This window comes from Penicillium cataractarum, assembly GCF_028827025.1.
Source record: "Penicillium cataractarum strain IBT 29864 chromosome Unknown utg000002l, whole genome shotgun sequence".
In the NCBI taxonomy this organism is placed as follows: Eukaryota; Fungi; Ascomycota; class Eurotiomycetes; order Eurotiales; family Aspergillaceae; genus Penicillium; species Penicillium cataractarum.
This window is the reverse complement of record NW_026622738.1, coordinates 4191530-4206767: the sequence shown is the minus strand read 5'-3', so window position 1 is coordinate 4206767 and position 15238 is coordinate 4191530. Positions and strand designations below refer to the sequence as shown.

Here is a 15238-nt window from a genome sequence, read left to right as displayed (position 1 = left end):
TACTACTTAAAGCCAAAATGATAGCCCTTAGATAGGAAAAAAATAGTTCCTTTGAAAATTTTCGTATTGCAAGTTGCTTACAAGAAAGGTAAGAATGAAGTAAAGAATGAAGATGGTGGAAGGCAACTCAAAGTGGACGGACCCGAAAATGAAATTGGCCAGGGGTTACCTACAGGAGGAAGCACGGCTCATGTAGCCGAGAATTCATCATTCAAGACCTTCTATGCCTTACACAGGTGGTCCTGGATACCCGAAATCGACGGGGAGAAGAAGTACTCTCCGCCATGGGGAATCACCCATCGTTCAATAGGGACAGTCCGCTCGTTAATCTCTGGTGGAGGGTGTCGAGGGTCTGGCAGATTCACAGCAGGGACGGGCTCCTTGTATATGATGGGGTCTTCATCATGACGGGAGTGAGGAGCAACCTGGCCAATGATTGGGTCAATTCCTTGAGCGGCTTTACCTCCACATTGGTCGGTTTTATCGTCAGGGCCCTCGGCGGTATTCGCCCATTCTGATTATTGATGTTAGTGTGACATTGTTAGTATGGAAAACGGGAGTCATACCTTTCTGAACGGTGTGGAAACCATTCTTAATGCTGCTCTGGTACGAAACGAACAATAATCCGCGTTCAGTCTGCGACACACCACCGGCCTTTTCCTCGTTCTTGGTCAGGGGACCGTAAGGAATTCCTCGGCGGAGCATAAGATGCTTCTGGTAGAAGGGGTGATCGTCTCGAGGTCCGCATTTACGGATATGCGACGCGAAGGGACAGCGGGTTTGGTTATCAGCATTGTAGTTGAAGTTATCAGTGTGGTTCATCGCCTCCTGCTCCTTCCACTTCTTCTCATACTCATCACCCCATTCTTTCTTTAGAAGCTCAGTGTTCTCATGGGGATCAGCGCTCAGGATATGGCTAGGATCTTTTTCGGGGTAAAGTTCCAGAGGAGCACCTGTGGCCAGTTATATTAGCTCTATCCTATATTTCCCGCATAGTGCTATCATTTGTTTTAAACTTACCATCAGGCCATCGCCCCATAACACGCGATGAGAAGAGGCGAAGTTCTTTCTTTGCATTCTCTGTAAAGCCCTCAGTTGTCACAGATGGGGTATTCCTGCCGCACCACCTGGAGTAGAATATTAGGACCCTTCAGCTTTCTGTAGTTGAAAACGGTGCCGCTTACATGACAAATTCAGGAGTCCTCTGCTCGTAAACGCGGTAAACCATGAAGCTACCTTCCTTGGCCCATCCTGGGGTCTTGGTCTTGTCTTGGTCACATCCGACAAGGATGGTACTAGAGCATAGTCAGAAATCAACGTAACGTTGATGTTTTATCAAAATAGAGATTTTGACTCACCCAGCGGGGATTGGTTTCAAGCCATTAGGCGATTTGTTCTTAGAAAGATCGTCCAAGCCAATGACACTGGGTTGGGAAATACCATCAACCCACCCAAAGCTGTATAATTAATGTTAATAAAATTGACAAGCGGTCCAATAGTAGTAGGAAACTAACTGTTCTCTGTCATCAGGTAGAACGTGACCAGACTGGGAGAAGACTCTCTGAAGGCTTTGATCTTTCCCGCCAACATTGAAAATTTTCTCAATCAATGATTCAATGGTTTTCTTCACAGTCGCCTCGCTATCACCAGCGACAATGAAGACGCCATCAACAGAGCCATTTCGTGGCTTAAACTGATGGTACCAGTCCTGTTGATCATCGAGACCTTGGTGCTTCGCTGGATCTTCACCAGTGCCTGGGTAGGTCATGTCTTGCCATTGGCCATTGTTGAAAAGGTCATCAGTAAAGCCCTCGGCTCCGAGCTATATAAGGTTAAACCCGAACATCCTTCTATAGAATGGGACCAAAAGCTTACCTTGGCCAGACCCTTGGCAGAGAACGAGATGTTGATCCCCGATAGCTTAACAAGACCTTTCAGGGTACCCTCTTCCTTCTTCTTGTAAATGTCTTCTCTCATTCTCTGCGCATCCTGAGCTGTGGTGAGCAATGGAGCGAGTAGAGCTAGATGTTCTTTGAATAGTGCAGGCCGGGTGATGCGAAAGAAATGGAAGGTTTCCCATTTTTTGGGAAGACGGGGCCTAGATCGGGTAATTAGTCTTAAGTGTCTTCGGTGATGGTTATGGCTCATGTTGACATACCAAATATCGCCTTGAATATTCTGTTTGTTGGGCGTTGTCATTTTGCAGCAAGTAATAGAATTGGCTAAACTGTTTGCAGATGGAAGGTACAGCTTAGAAAAGAAAGGTCGAAGAAGCTACATGGGAAGGTATTTAATATCTAGGAAAATATATAGTTACTAACTGACAGGTGACAACGTCATCCACCTGTCACGTTTTCGTGTGATCAAATGTAACCTGCAAGAACACCGATCGATCAATCTTAGAGCGTGGTGGTGTTGGCCAACATGTTGGGCAGTGGAAAATTACATGAGTTGCAGGCAAAATACTAGCTGAAAAGACATGTCACCTCACGAAAGGCAAGGACGATGCAGAAGTAATGTTGTGCTACCTACAATATGCATGTTTTGCTGCCCCACAAATTATCTGCGCATCGACTCCATCGAGAACTAACCTACAAAATGACCAATCAGCGATAGGATAATTATGAATCCACATTCCAAGGTGGTCTACGTGCCCATAAATGTGGCAGGCAGTCGCTCAGCCTCTTGCCCCCCCCCCTCCCCCTCGTCTTGCTCCTTTGGTTACACATAAGATGTGCATATGCATTATCTAGATGCCCAAGTTACACATAGTGCAGTTACTATCGTGTACGAATCGTCATTGAGAGATTAATATGCCCACTTCCAACTAATGACGAAAAATAAAAGGAAAAGTAAATCCTTGTGAGCTGCACATGACGCGTTTTCTTGAGTAATTAATTATGAATCGAAGCATCCATATATCGTATTATTAGCGCTAACAATATGAAGGCTATGAGAGATAATATAAATCAGTTCAGAGATCTAGAAGCTCTGTAGAACGAGGTGAACAGCGAATCTTCGGATCTAACGGGTATCCTGAATAGTAAGAAGCGCGACATCCATGACCGCGCCAGCTCAGACCGCTTTGGTTGCTACATATTAGGCTACCTCTGGATTCGAAACTTGCAGAATTTTTGTCAGAAAAGATGCCGATCGTGGCGTAAATGTGCATCGCTGGAGCAACCTTCCATAGGCAGGCCGACGAATGGTCAAAGGGATGCTTTGGGGGTCATGACCCTAATTCGGTTGCATTTGCATATCTGAATCTGCCTTTCTCAAAAAAGGCTTTCTCTATAGTTATGTCATGAGACAAATTCATCTACTTTGCATCATGGTGAGGGTCGTCCTTAAGAGATCCTCCTATAGCTCCTAAATTGCGATAAGATCATCCTGTACAACCGATAGATTATGCAGCCACTACGCTATTACCATACTTCTGGATCTGTTCACGTGTTATTAATAAATTGTGAGCTGTCAACTCCTTAAGTATGTATGGATTGAGGCATTTATGGGTTCAGACATGGATTCCCTGCTATACGCTGGTTTACGGCAAAGCCGACTCGAATCCGTTCAGAAATAGCTTCAACTCGTTGCATCCACATTCCGCTACTTGAAAATGGGTAAAATGGAAGGGATTGGAATAATGTGACTACCTAGGGTGCCTCGCAAGATATTGCAAGATGACTTAAGGGACTTCAAAGTTCTTCTACCATGTACGTGAGATTGTGGATTTACCAAGCACACCACTAACCGGGTCTATAGTTTTGCTTTGACAGATCTACCGCTCCAGTGGACGTAGTATGACGAATAAAAAAGCAATTATCGAGATCCGTCGGTTTATATGGCTTAAGCGCCCAGCAGGGACTGGAAGACGGGAGTACCCCACAAGGCAGCATACTTGGGGCTATTGGCGACAATATTGAGTGAAAATAAGTAGTATCGATTTATTTGATGTTATTTAAATGGTTTGACATGAATTTACGGAGTAAAGGAGTGGATAGCATAGCCCGACAAGAGAATGATGGGTTGAACCCCTACGTAACATGCTTTGCCAAAGAAAAAAAAAAAAAGGAAACTTCAACTTCCGAAAGAAAAAAAAACACTGGCACTGCCTGTGGAATTCAACCAGTAGATGCGACCAACCCTGCCAAACAATAACTAACACCTCATTAAATCAGCAGTAATTGTGTGCCAGAGAGAAAGAGTGTCATGTCAATTCAGGGATTTGGGTTCGAATTGACATCATCTGGTAAACTCGGCTTTGCTCCATATCCTAACCCGCGAAGGCTCACGCAGGGACGAAAGCCCAGTCACGGTCTCCGTAAGCGGCGCTGCTCCTAGCCAGCATCGATTCAATGTTTCGACTCTGAAGTTGGCATTCACCAGTGGTGGCAGTACCACCCACATAGTAAACACTCACGCATGTGGAATCAAGGGCGCAGATTAGGAGACACTCCGGCTTCGTAAGGCCTGGTCGCACGACTCTGCTGAGGGGCATCCGATTCTTGGCCAAAGTCACGGGGCACTTCTGCTTGAAAGTCCGGTTCCCAATCTTGATAATCTGGTCAGAGCCACCATATCTGCAGTCCTTGACTTGGGGAAGCTGGGCGCTAGTCGCAGCATCGGTTTTGCATTTTTGTAACTGAGTTTGGCATGTCTGCAACTGCTGAGCACTCTTGGTGGAATCATCCTGGCACTGCTGTAACTGCTGACTGGTAGTCGTGGAATCAGTCTTGCATTTCTGCAACTGTTGAGTGTTGGTCACAGCATCGCTCCGACATTGCTGCAGTTGCTGAGCGCCAGTCGCCGCGTTGTTGTTACACTGCTGTAACTGCTGAGCACTAGTGGCAGCATCCTTGTGGAATTGCTCCAATTGCTGGTTCAACTCGGTAATATAGCCATTCTCGGCTTCGCATTTTTGCGCCTGGATCAGCTGTTGTTGAAGATCGGCCTTTTCCTTCTCGCAGTCATTGCATTTCTCGAGTTTCTCCTCAAGGTCTGCCCGGGTGTCCTCGAGTTGCTCCTTGTACTCTAGACATGATCGGATGTCCTCCTGTAGCAGATCTACTTTCTCGTTGAGCGCGGTCTCTGACTCCTTGAGTGCGGTCTCTGATGCCTCGCAGTCCTTAAGATCGGACTCGATGTGGGTGCAATCAGCGCTTTGAACCTCACGACGCAGGAACACGGCAGCACGTCGGGGTTGATATTCGTCCCCATTGGTGTACAGCTGGCATGAGCCAAATGAGTGGATCCAAGTGCTTCCTTTACACTTTTCATTAGTGGCGCATAGAGCAGCACACTCTTCGATAGTGTCGGCCTCCAAGGCAGGCTCGATCAAGTTGGCAGCAACACCAGCCTGTCTGCACACATACTTGAATTTCTCCCCGTTGTCGAGGGTCACGAAGTCTCCATCATGATCATCACAGACGGCTTCAAATTGGGCTTTCGGGCTTAGAGGTTCCGGATCTGGAACTGGCACGTCACGACGCAGGAAGATTCCTGTGCGGCGGGATTGGAGATCCTCTGCACTGGTGAAAAGCTGGCAGGATTGGAAGTTGTGAACCCATGCGCTTCCTTTGCAGTCGTCCCGAGAGGCGCAATGTTCGGCACACTCATCAATCGTTTCCGCAGTCAAGGTAGGTTCGATCGCGTTGGCAGAGTTTCCGGTATGCTTGCAGACATATTGGAATTTGTATCCATTGTCCAGGGTTTTTAAATCTCCGTCTTGAGAGGGCTCGGATGAGCAGATAGCATCGAATTCGTCTTTGGGACTCTGTGCCTCAACTGCCTTGAGGAGGCACAGAGCTTGAACAAGATATTGAACTCTCATAGCTAAGTTACCAGAGAAAATGAGAAAGAAAATGATTGAATATGTTGTTAAGAAGCGTGTGTTTGCAAGCTCAACTTACCCCGTATTATAGCCCCCGTCTACTGAAGAAGTGGGTCACAAGGAGACCTCTTATTTTATTGCATTCTTTGAATGTATGTATTATGCAGGTTCCCAATGATCGGCAGCTGGCTGCATGCATCTGGATGTGAGGATCACAGTGAGAGGAAGGAGGTCTGGCCGTCATGATCCTTGGATAGGGACTCGCCAGCCATGGCTATTTCTTCTTTGACTACTATAAGTAGGAGGCTGAGATAGCAGACTGAACTCATTACATCATGCTGCAGGTCAAAGCATCATTAATGTCCCGGCGCTGTTTCAATAGTATTCAGTCCAGCAAACTGCACTGTTCTGAACCCGCATTTGATGTCTCAGTTCTCTATACTCGAGCCAAGGTTACACTTGGCTGGATGTTGCAGAATAATACAAGATGCCGTCATTTACTACTCAATATTATGGATTTCCATGTTTTTGATGATGAATTGATTTGCCTGATCTAATTCGCACGAAATTTGTGCTACCTCCGGGGGAGCTATCGGGCCAGCTGGTAGCTCTCAGGTGGGAGCCAGTCAAGTGAGAGACTGTTTCATGGGATTGTGGGGCATGCTATTGATTGATCGCCCTCAAATCTGTGTAACTTGACAGAACGCAGATATGTGAACATCAGAAAAAAGTACGGAATTTCCAACGCACGTTGCCCCTAGTTCTTCCCAACCCCCCGGCTCGCCTTCTTGTCTCGGACCTAGTTTTGCATAGCTATGCAGAATTTGAGCTGTTACTTATGTGCTCTTCAATAAAGTAAATACAGTGGGTTTTGCACTGCACTTACGCGTATTAAGCACCCTCCTTCATGCGGGATCTTGTGTTGTGACCGTGAAGGTAGTACAACCTGTGCCCGGACCCGCTAGCCGGATGGGTCAAAAGACCTAGTATGTCAGAACTCTTTTTCTGACATGACCGGGACCGATATAAGTAGCGCACATACATAATTATAATGGGGACAAGGCTCCAAAAGAGGCGGAAATGGCTCCCCAATCAAACATTGATAGGAATTACATTTATTGTGGTACGGTTACGTGTATATAAGAATATTGAAGCTTTTCACACCAGCGGCCAATTAGAACCTTGCATGGCGATCCTTACCATATACTCTGCAGTCGTCCAGTAAGCGGGCGGCTACTGTCTGAGGGCATGCCTGACAGCACTAACGTATAGTAGCATGTATCTAGACTGACCTACATCGGGCAAATACACTCTCAATCGTCATAACAACTATTCAATTTGTCCTGCACCTACCCGAAAGCTAAAGTGTTTCCGTGAAATCCTCATGGAGTTGTAAAGGCTGGTGGGTAGTCAGAGGCATCTGTCAGATATCCCTTCAGCGCCTTGATTGATGGCGAGAAGAAATATTCGCCACCCCTGTGGATAACCCAGCGATCGAGGTCCAGGCGAGCCTCAGTAGGATTCTTACCATCGGGAAGACCGATAGACCGAGGCGGGTGATGATCGAGCTTCTGACCCACAATGGCATCAATACCAGGACCGTGGTCATCGATGAAGTTGGACTTCCGGTCGGGGAAGTAGTGATTGCTCGCCCAGCGAGTAGTCAAGAAGTTGAATCCATTGCGGATATCACTCTGATAGCAGACAAAGAGGAGGCCACGCTCGTTCTCGTCATCAGATCTCTGCGCAGCCTTCTCCTCGGGACTCACTTCACCTCCATATGGAATGCCACGACGAATAATGACTGCATGGTCATGGTCTAGGTCTCCTCGAGGCCGCATCTTGCGGATGTGGGCTGCAAATGGACATTTGTCGTGTTTGTCGACAGGATGGAAATCGAAGTTGTTGGATCTGTAGAGGCTTGGATCTTTGTCATCATGAGGATTTTCATCGACCGGGGTTCCTTGAAATACTCGTTAGCGTGGATCATCTGGGGCCTGACTGACACATACCGTTTCTCCATCTACCCATCAAGTATGCGGCAAGTTTCTCTTTCGGGTTATCAGAGGACGCGGCAAACGGTGCTTTGTGCTTGTTGTCCTCCAGCCACCTTGAGTTCGATTAGTGAGTACAGATTGTTGTGGAACAAAGGTATGTATCAACGTACTTTTCAAACTCAGGGACAAGTTGCTGTAAGTCTCGGAAAACGAGGAAACTACCGTCCTCGGCCCAGTCCGGTTGCCCCATATCATCACCGTCATGTTTGGAAAAGATCAGTCTGCAATCCAGAATATCCCAGGTTAGTTAGGTGAGTTAATGTAGGTAGTATCAGATAATACTGACCCGGACTTTGTCGGTTTAGGATCCTTTTCTTTGATTTGAACCTCGTCTAAGCCTTCGAGGAGCGGCTGGCTGATTCCATCCTCGAAACCGAAGCTGATATTCATAAGCACAATTCCGACCAGCCATGATCATCAGACGATGAGATATTCTTACTGTTCCTTGCCCTTGTCTGGACGAGTACGACCCTGTCTAACCAGAGGAAATTCGAGAACTGGGTCATTGCTGACACGGTAGGTATTGGCATCTCCATAGCCTGGCTCCTTGAGGAAGTGCTCCTTGATACCATTAACCTTTTGAGCAAGATCGTCTTCACGACTTGCTGTAACAAGGAACACCCCATCAATTTGCCGCTGACCCTTCGGACCGAATGGATGGTATTCCTTTCGTAGCTCTTGTGGATCATCCCAACCCTCACCAACCAGATCGGAATACATGCCCTTTGCAAATAGACCACCACGCAGCTGGGTATTTCTGAATATTTTGGAAAGGGATCTGTCCTTTTTAACGCCTGCCTCATCGAAGACAAACTTTCCCATCTGATGGAGTCAGTTAGCTAATATTCGGTTCCCGGTAGGGGGTTCGGTGTTAGCCTACTGCTCCTAATCCGGTTGAGCTGAAGGCAATGTTAACTCCTGGTAACGACTGAATTTTGGTTGGCCGACACTGCTGGGTAGCTTGAGTTTTTGCATCGAGGATCCTCTTCTTCATATCAAGTGCGTCCTGCGCACTTGTTATACCACCCGCTTCCACAAATGACCTGAGCCGCGTCTTGAATTCATCTCCCTTTTTAATCTTGAAGAACAAGAAGGTCTGACATCTCTTGGGTAGACCGGGCCTGAGAAGAGGGATGAGCCCACGAAAATGTTATGCTTGCTTGAACAGCGGGACTCACCAGATGTCGCCCTGGATGTTGGCCTTTCTAGCAACCCAACTCATTGTTTCAGAGGGTAACTTTGTCAATGTCTAGCAACTGGAGGAAAGACCATGAACCTTTAGCAGACCAATTAACGTGAACAGCTGTGGTCGGGGCTGCTTGCGACTTTAAGGATTCCTCAACCGCCTTCGCAATCATCGTATAGGAAAACGGCATGGGCTGGCGGGACCACACAGCCCAGAGGTCCATACATATTCCAGCTATCCACTGGTGACTAGAACGACTGAACTCTTCACGGTGGGCTTATGCCGCCAACACGATATCGTATTGCTGTGATATCATTCGTTACCTCGTCGCCTTGACAGTCAGGGTGCACAGGAATTGATCATCGCTATGCTGCTGGGTGCTCGCATGCAGGGGCTTGCATACATCACCTCGCGTTGTAATTTGCGTACTTTCTTCTGCGGGATCAGAGAAAAAAGAAAGAAGCTTCCAATAAGAAAAGGGTAGTAATCAGACAGACGTCATGGGGGAGCTCAACAATTTTGGTTGTGCTTGCATGCCGTCGACCCGACTTCGAGATAGTCTCTTCTGGCGCTCATTCTGCCACGCACACTATCCGCAACCTTAAATCGGGATCCCTGACTGTGTAGGTTTCTAATGAGAAGCTTAATCTTCTGTCCCTTTGATTATCTTGCCTATTCATAAGTCAAAGCAAAACAAGCATTTTTTGTCCTCTCCCACTTGTGTGTCGTAACATGCCGATGCTACAGTAGCCTATCCAGCCATCAGTATTTTTGGATAGTTCTCGAATAAATTACATCAATTAGTTCCTAAGTCCTAGGCCGTACGGGTATTCCATTATCTACCACCGGTCAGATAAAAAGCAAGGAATGCGCATGCCCCACCGATTAGCAAGTTGAAGAAGCCTCAGCTAGCCACAAATTCTTAATTACAAATTACCGGTCAATGAGAATTTCTTCAACGTTGCACAAGATATGCAACGCAGATCTCATAAGTCAATCGACGCATAGTAGGTTACACCTAGCACTAGCAAGGGCCCAGTCTATTGCGTAACGTCTGTCGCCTATCCCAAGGGTCAGAAAGACAGGTCGTGTTCCAGAGGCGTGGGACCCCGCTAGCCTCCGACCAATCAATAAAATTCAGATGTAATTTGTCTTGAATAAATCGGGAACTGGCACTGCAAAATGCAAACACACTTGTTTCCGTGTTCAATGACAGCCGATCTTGCCTCGATGACACCATGGTTCCAATCTTCCATCCGTATTTGCAGCTACTGTATTCTATGCAACTCCACTGGAGGTTTGAAAGCCAGACTGTCAATGTAATTGTGCATTATTCATTCAAGAGATGGCATTGTGGACTCGGGCACTGATGTTGCGAGGCATGCTCTAATTTGCCTACTTATATGCGACATTTTCCGCCCTGTTCATCAGGCTTCCCAGTACTCTAATACCGAAAGGACCTCATTGCCCCTTTCCACTTTCCTCTTGTGTTCACCCCACCACCAAGATGAAGTTGCAATGGGCTAAACTTCTGTTTGGGGCGTCCATTGGAGGTGTGAATGCTGTGAGCACATTCATGCAGGAGGCGATGTATGGAGAGCGTGTCTCTGGTTACGGTCCAGTTGATGAGCCATTGTGGAAACCTTCTTTCAACGATGAATCGCCTCCGTATCAGGGTCTTCGCATTTCTCGCTCAGATTGGAGCTTGACTTGCAGCAGCTCGAGGAACAATTACCCTTGCGAGAATATCATCGATGGGACTAATACCAGTTCCTGGCGAAGCAACCCCGACCCAAAGGGACATAACATCATAGTCGACCTGAAAAGGCACTTCACCGTCAGCGCCCTTGTTGTCTTGCCTCCAATTGACACAGACACCGACGGGTTGATCACCCAGCATGAAATCTATGTCAGCACCAACAACAAAGACTGGAAGGGTCCGGTCGCATACGGAATGTGGCCTACAACGAACAGACAGCGATTGGCTGCTTTTGAGCCCATTACTGCCCGTTATGTAAAGCTCAACACTAGCTCTGAAGCCACGGAGTCATCCTGGATTGGAATCTCTGAGCTTAACATTTATGCGACGCAATACACTATTCCCCAAGATCCGAAACTTGGTGTCTGGGGTCCAACCCTCAATTTCCCGATCGTGCCTGTTTCTGGTGCCCAAGAGGCCTCCGGTAACATTTTGCTGTGGTCGTCTTGGGATGATGACCAATTCCACTCCACCCCAGGTGGTAAAACAGTCATGACCCAGTGGAACCCGCTGAGCAATGAAGTCTCCAAACGCACTGTCTCCAATACCCAGCATGACATGTTCTGCCCTGGCATTGCCATTGATGGTACTGGCATGATCGTTGTGACCGGCGGTAATGATGCCTCCCAGACCAGCCTTTACGATCAGGCCAAAGATGCTTGGGTACTAGGCCCCGCGATGGCGCTTCGACGTGGATATCAGGCATCTACAACCCTCTCTGATGGGCGCGTTTTTGTCATCGGCGGCTCTTGGGCCGGTGGCTCAAACTTTCCAAAGGATGGAGAAGTCTACGACCCTCTCACCAGAAACTGGACTCTTCTTCCCGGTGCTAAAGTCAAGCCCATGCTGACGCAAGATATGGAGGGACCTTGGAGAGCTGATAACCATGGCTGGCTCTTCGGGTGGAAGAAGCAGAGCGTCTTCCAAGCTGGTCCTAGCAAGCAAATGAACTGGTACTTCATGAGTGGGGATGGCAGTGTGAAGGGAGCTGGAAACCGCTTGGATGACGATGATTCTATGTCTGGCAACGCCGTCATGTTTGACGCCGTGGCCGGTAAGATTCTTACCTTTGGAGGCTCGGAGGACTACGACAAGTCCTGGGCCACAAACCACGCGCACGTTATTACCCTCGGCGAGCCAGGAACTAAGCCGGACGTGAAGCCTGCTGGTGAAGAGGGAACTATGCACAAAGAGCGTGTTTTCCACACCTCTGTCGTTCTTCCGGACGGGAAGGTCTTCATTGCGGGAGGTCAGACTTTTGGCGTTGCTTTCAACGAGGAGAACGTTCAGTTTGCGCCAGAGCTGTACGATCCGGAAACCAACAAATTTACTGAGTTGACCGAGAACAACATCGTTCGTGTCTACCATACTGTGTCGCTTCTGCTCCCTGATGGCCGGGTCCTCACTGGCGGTGGCGGACTTTGCGGCAACTGCTCTGCCAATCACTACGATGGTCAGATCTTCACGCCGCCGTATCTCCTGACTGACAAGGGTGAGCCTCGTCCTCGACCCGAAATCACAGAAAGATTACCTCGCGCTATCCTGGTTGGAAAGAATGTCTTCTTCTCTGCCAACGGCGATATCCGGTCTGCATCCCTAGTCCGTCTCGGTAGTGCCACGCATACTGTCAACACTGACCAGCGTCGTGTTCCTCTTACTCTCAAGCGCAACACACTCCTCCGAAAGTGGTCGGTCGCTATCCCCAATGATCCAGGTATTGTAATCCCTGGATATTGGATGCTGTTCGTCATGGATGCAGATGGAACACCTAGTGTTGCAAAGACGATTTTAATCACGTCTTCTGAAAAGGCTCTTGAAGAGAATGAATGTGAGCAAGGATTCCTTAGAATGTTTTGGGAAAGTTGGAAGCCAACACTGACTTGGCAGCTCCTTCTGGGATAATGCGGTTCGAGTTGGTCCGACGCTTTTTCGGGGCATGAGATAAGAGAAGGTTGTTTGGTGAATGGTTAGTTCAATGTTACTCCTGACTACACTATCGTTGATACCGAGCAACGAATCATGTTAGAGTATTCTGTTACTGGCACGGCAAAGCAGGCCCAATTCGGTTGGTTTCCACTCTGTCTAAAAGTATGAATTTAGCGACCAGAGAACTAGTCTAGATAGATACGCTTTAGCTGCCTCTGTTTTGAAAGATCTTTCTAACGTCTTTGAACGGTCTCTCGAGATACTTTTGTAATTGTTTCTCTAGTTATTTTGTTTCGATTTTAATCAAAAATCTCACTCTGAATTTTAGTCTGGTAATGTTATAGAGACTAGAGCAGGAGCTATCATAATTAGGCTGGGTTTCCTGTGTGAGCTGGTTTTTCGTTGTGCCAGAACAAGAACCTTAAAGACAGTACTATGTAAGAAGTATACTTCTAAATTACTAGAGCTACAGAGTGGTTGGCAATCCATATTTGTCCAGTGTCTAGTTACTTCTATGACTTTTGACTGGTTGAGTGGTTGGTGCTGTTACTGTTAGGTCGCATGGCATCAACAATTAGAGATCTCCCATTACTACGTACTCGTACGCTACTTTCAATTCATCACCTCGACCAATAAACACTCAGAAATCAATAAGTTTAAGTATTCAATTTCAAATACCCCTAATACTGCAATGCAACAAATCATCACACATCAAACACAACCTTACTCATAATAACCCTAATACTTAATTAATCCCGCTCTGCTCCAAACCCTCCTTCAATGCAAGCTCCAGGCCATCCGCCGTCTCCTCGGGCTTACTCAAGAAACCCGAGTGCGATGCATCAACGTGGAAAGTTATCGGGTTACCCAATGTCTGCGCAAAGCCCTCCTGGATAAACAGTGGCAGAGCAGCGTCCTTGTCGCAGAAGAGGTACATAGACGGCATCTCATGCCAGGGCTCAAAGGTAGCTGGCTCCAAGAAGGAGGGCTTGGCGTGAGGCTTTAGCTTAGAGATAGCGGTTGCTTGGGCCTCGGGGGTCATGTCGTGGTAGAAGACTGTTTCTTGCTGGGAAGAGCGGCAGTAGCCATCATCGGGGTCCTGGGTGCGATTTTTAGTAAACGGGATTTCGTGAGGATACTGTCTTTGTAATAGACCAGATAGGAGAATAGTGGAAATACATACGCTCAGAAGCATCCATGGAAGCCAGTTTCCTCCCAGCATATCAATAACAGACTTGCCCTTGGGCGTCACGAAAGCAGCCAACCACACAACCATAATCACACCACCGGTCTGGCCAGCCTGGGACCGTTGGGCGTACCCAAGACCCTCGACGGCTCCTGAGCCGACCATGCCACCATACGAGTGCGTCACCACGACGATTTGACGTCCCTGATCGGCCAACGCCCGGAGCACACCGTTGGTATGGGTGATGTCGGCGTGGAGGCCGGACTTTGTTGGCTCAGCTGCACCAACAGAGGGCAGCGCAATGGCTTCGGAGTCATGTCCGCGCTTGCTCAGAAGAGCACGGATGCCATCGAAGGTGTCGGGAGTGTGCCATGCACCCGGCACGAAGACATAGACGGGGGAGTTCCTGACAGCCATTGTCGCTCAACGTTTATACGTAAGTTTTAACTAGTCGTGATGACTCGGGAGAGCAGAGAGAATTGCAAATCACACAGACAAGTCAGGAGCAGCAGTCGCAAGCAAGTAGCGGTGATGGCGGCAAGTTTAAAGGGGGAGGAGGCATTTAAGCTCGCACGTCAACCGCAGTTCACGCAGACCAGCGACAAGGGCGCCCCACCAAATCTCCGACAAGCTGGCAACTCATTCAAGCCGTTTGAGGCATCGAGCTATCCAGTCCAGTCGAGACGAGGCTATCACGCCTCTCCCCGGGGAGAACAACGTCGCCAATCCTCCAACCCACCTCGTGCCACGTTCAAGTGGAGATAGAGCAAGTCTAGCTCTCCCACAGCTCTCGTGAACCCGCAAGCCAATGAACAAGGCTCCTATCAAGCATCAAAAACGTGTCGATCTGTCGCACCAAATATGCAGCTACAGAGCACCAGGATCTAGCGTTGATCCCGTCCCACCCGGAGGTTCTCCGGGGCCAACGGCGTAGCAGACAGCGGCTCCACATGGCGCCCAGAAAGAAATGATTTGGAGCTCGAGGCCAAGAAAAGCAGGCCTGCCGAATTTATTTCGGTCTCGAATCGACAAGGTTGTTCGAATTCTCGTGCGCTCATTTGCTGAATGAGCTCCTTTCCACTGGAGCTTGCCGGTTTTGACAGGAGTTAAAATGCGCCCCTAACAGCTTCCTGATCGGCAGTTTCTCTTGTGGCTGCAGGGGGAAGGAGCCTGGAAGGGGATTCTCGTTGAAAGGATTCATGAACTTTTTGAATTAATTTCGGTGTTGAAGAACTGCAATATATTGTGTGGGCTTGTGGGCCAGACAGTTCTGCACTTTATTGTTTTTCTTCTT

General features: G+C 48.0%; 5 protein-coding genes across 5 annotated transcripts; 1 reads left to right on the top strand and 4 right to left on the bottom strand.

Annotated features, from left to right (window-relative positions):
- Positions 1 to 221: 221 nt before the first annotated feature.
- On the bottom strand, positions 222 to 2199 carry N7496_003551 (Dyp-type peroxidase; the record flags this gene model as incomplete). The annotated part of the gene is made up of 8 exons (XM_056696482.1): positions 222 to 514; positions 567 to 953; positions 1021 to 1127; positions 1185 to 1295; positions 1359 to 1457; positions 1515 to 1822; positions 1876 to 2098; positions 2159 to 2199. 8 exons carry the CDS (start codon positions 2197 to 2199, stop codon positions 222 to 224), a joined length of 1569 nt encoding a protein of 522 aa, XP_056558694.1.
- A 2089-nt stretch (positions 2200 to 4288) lies between these two features.
- N7496_003550 (PAN/Apple domain-containing protein) lies at positions 4289 to 5830 on the bottom strand (the record flags this gene model as incomplete). Its single annotated transcript, XM_056696481.1, has 1 exon — positions 4289 to 5830. The coding sequence occupies one exon, from the start codon at positions 5828 to 5830 to the stop codon at positions 4289 to 4291; it is 1542 nt and encodes a 513-aa protein (XP_056558693.1).
- A 1382-nt stretch (positions 5831 to 7212) lies between these two features.
- N7496_003549 (Dyp-type peroxidase) lies at positions 7213 to 9109 on the bottom strand (the record flags this gene model as incomplete). Its single annotated transcript, XM_056696480.1, has 7 exons — positions 7213 to 7793; positions 7843 to 7940; positions 7998 to 8108; positions 8174 to 8266; positions 8327 to 8709; positions 8768 to 9008; positions 9066 to 9109. The coding sequence occupies 7 exons, from the start codon at positions 9107 to 9109 to the stop codon at positions 7213 to 7215; spliced, it is 1551 nt and encodes a 516-aa protein (XP_056558692.1).
- Positions 9110 to 10580: 1471 nt separating this feature from the next.
- On the top strand, positions 10581 to 12734 carry N7496_003548 (putative galactose oxidase; the record flags this gene model as incomplete). The annotated part of the gene is made up of 1 exon (XM_056696479.1): positions 10581 to 12734. One exon carries the CDS (start codon positions 10581 to 10583, stop codon positions 12732 to 12734), a length of 2154 nt encoding a protein of 717 aa, XP_056558691.1.
- Positions 12735 to 13503: 769 nt separating this feature from the next.
- Positions 13504 to 14361, bottom strand: N7496_003547 (alpha/beta hydrolase; the record flags this gene model as incomplete). The annotated part of the gene is made up of 2 exons (XM_056696478.1): positions 13504 to 13896; positions 13942 to 14361. 2 exons carry the CDS (start codon positions 14359 to 14361, stop codon positions 13504 to 13506), a joined length of 813 nt encoding a protein of 270 aa, XP_056558690.1.
- Between the last annotated feature and the right edge of the window lie 877 nt (positions 14362 to 15238).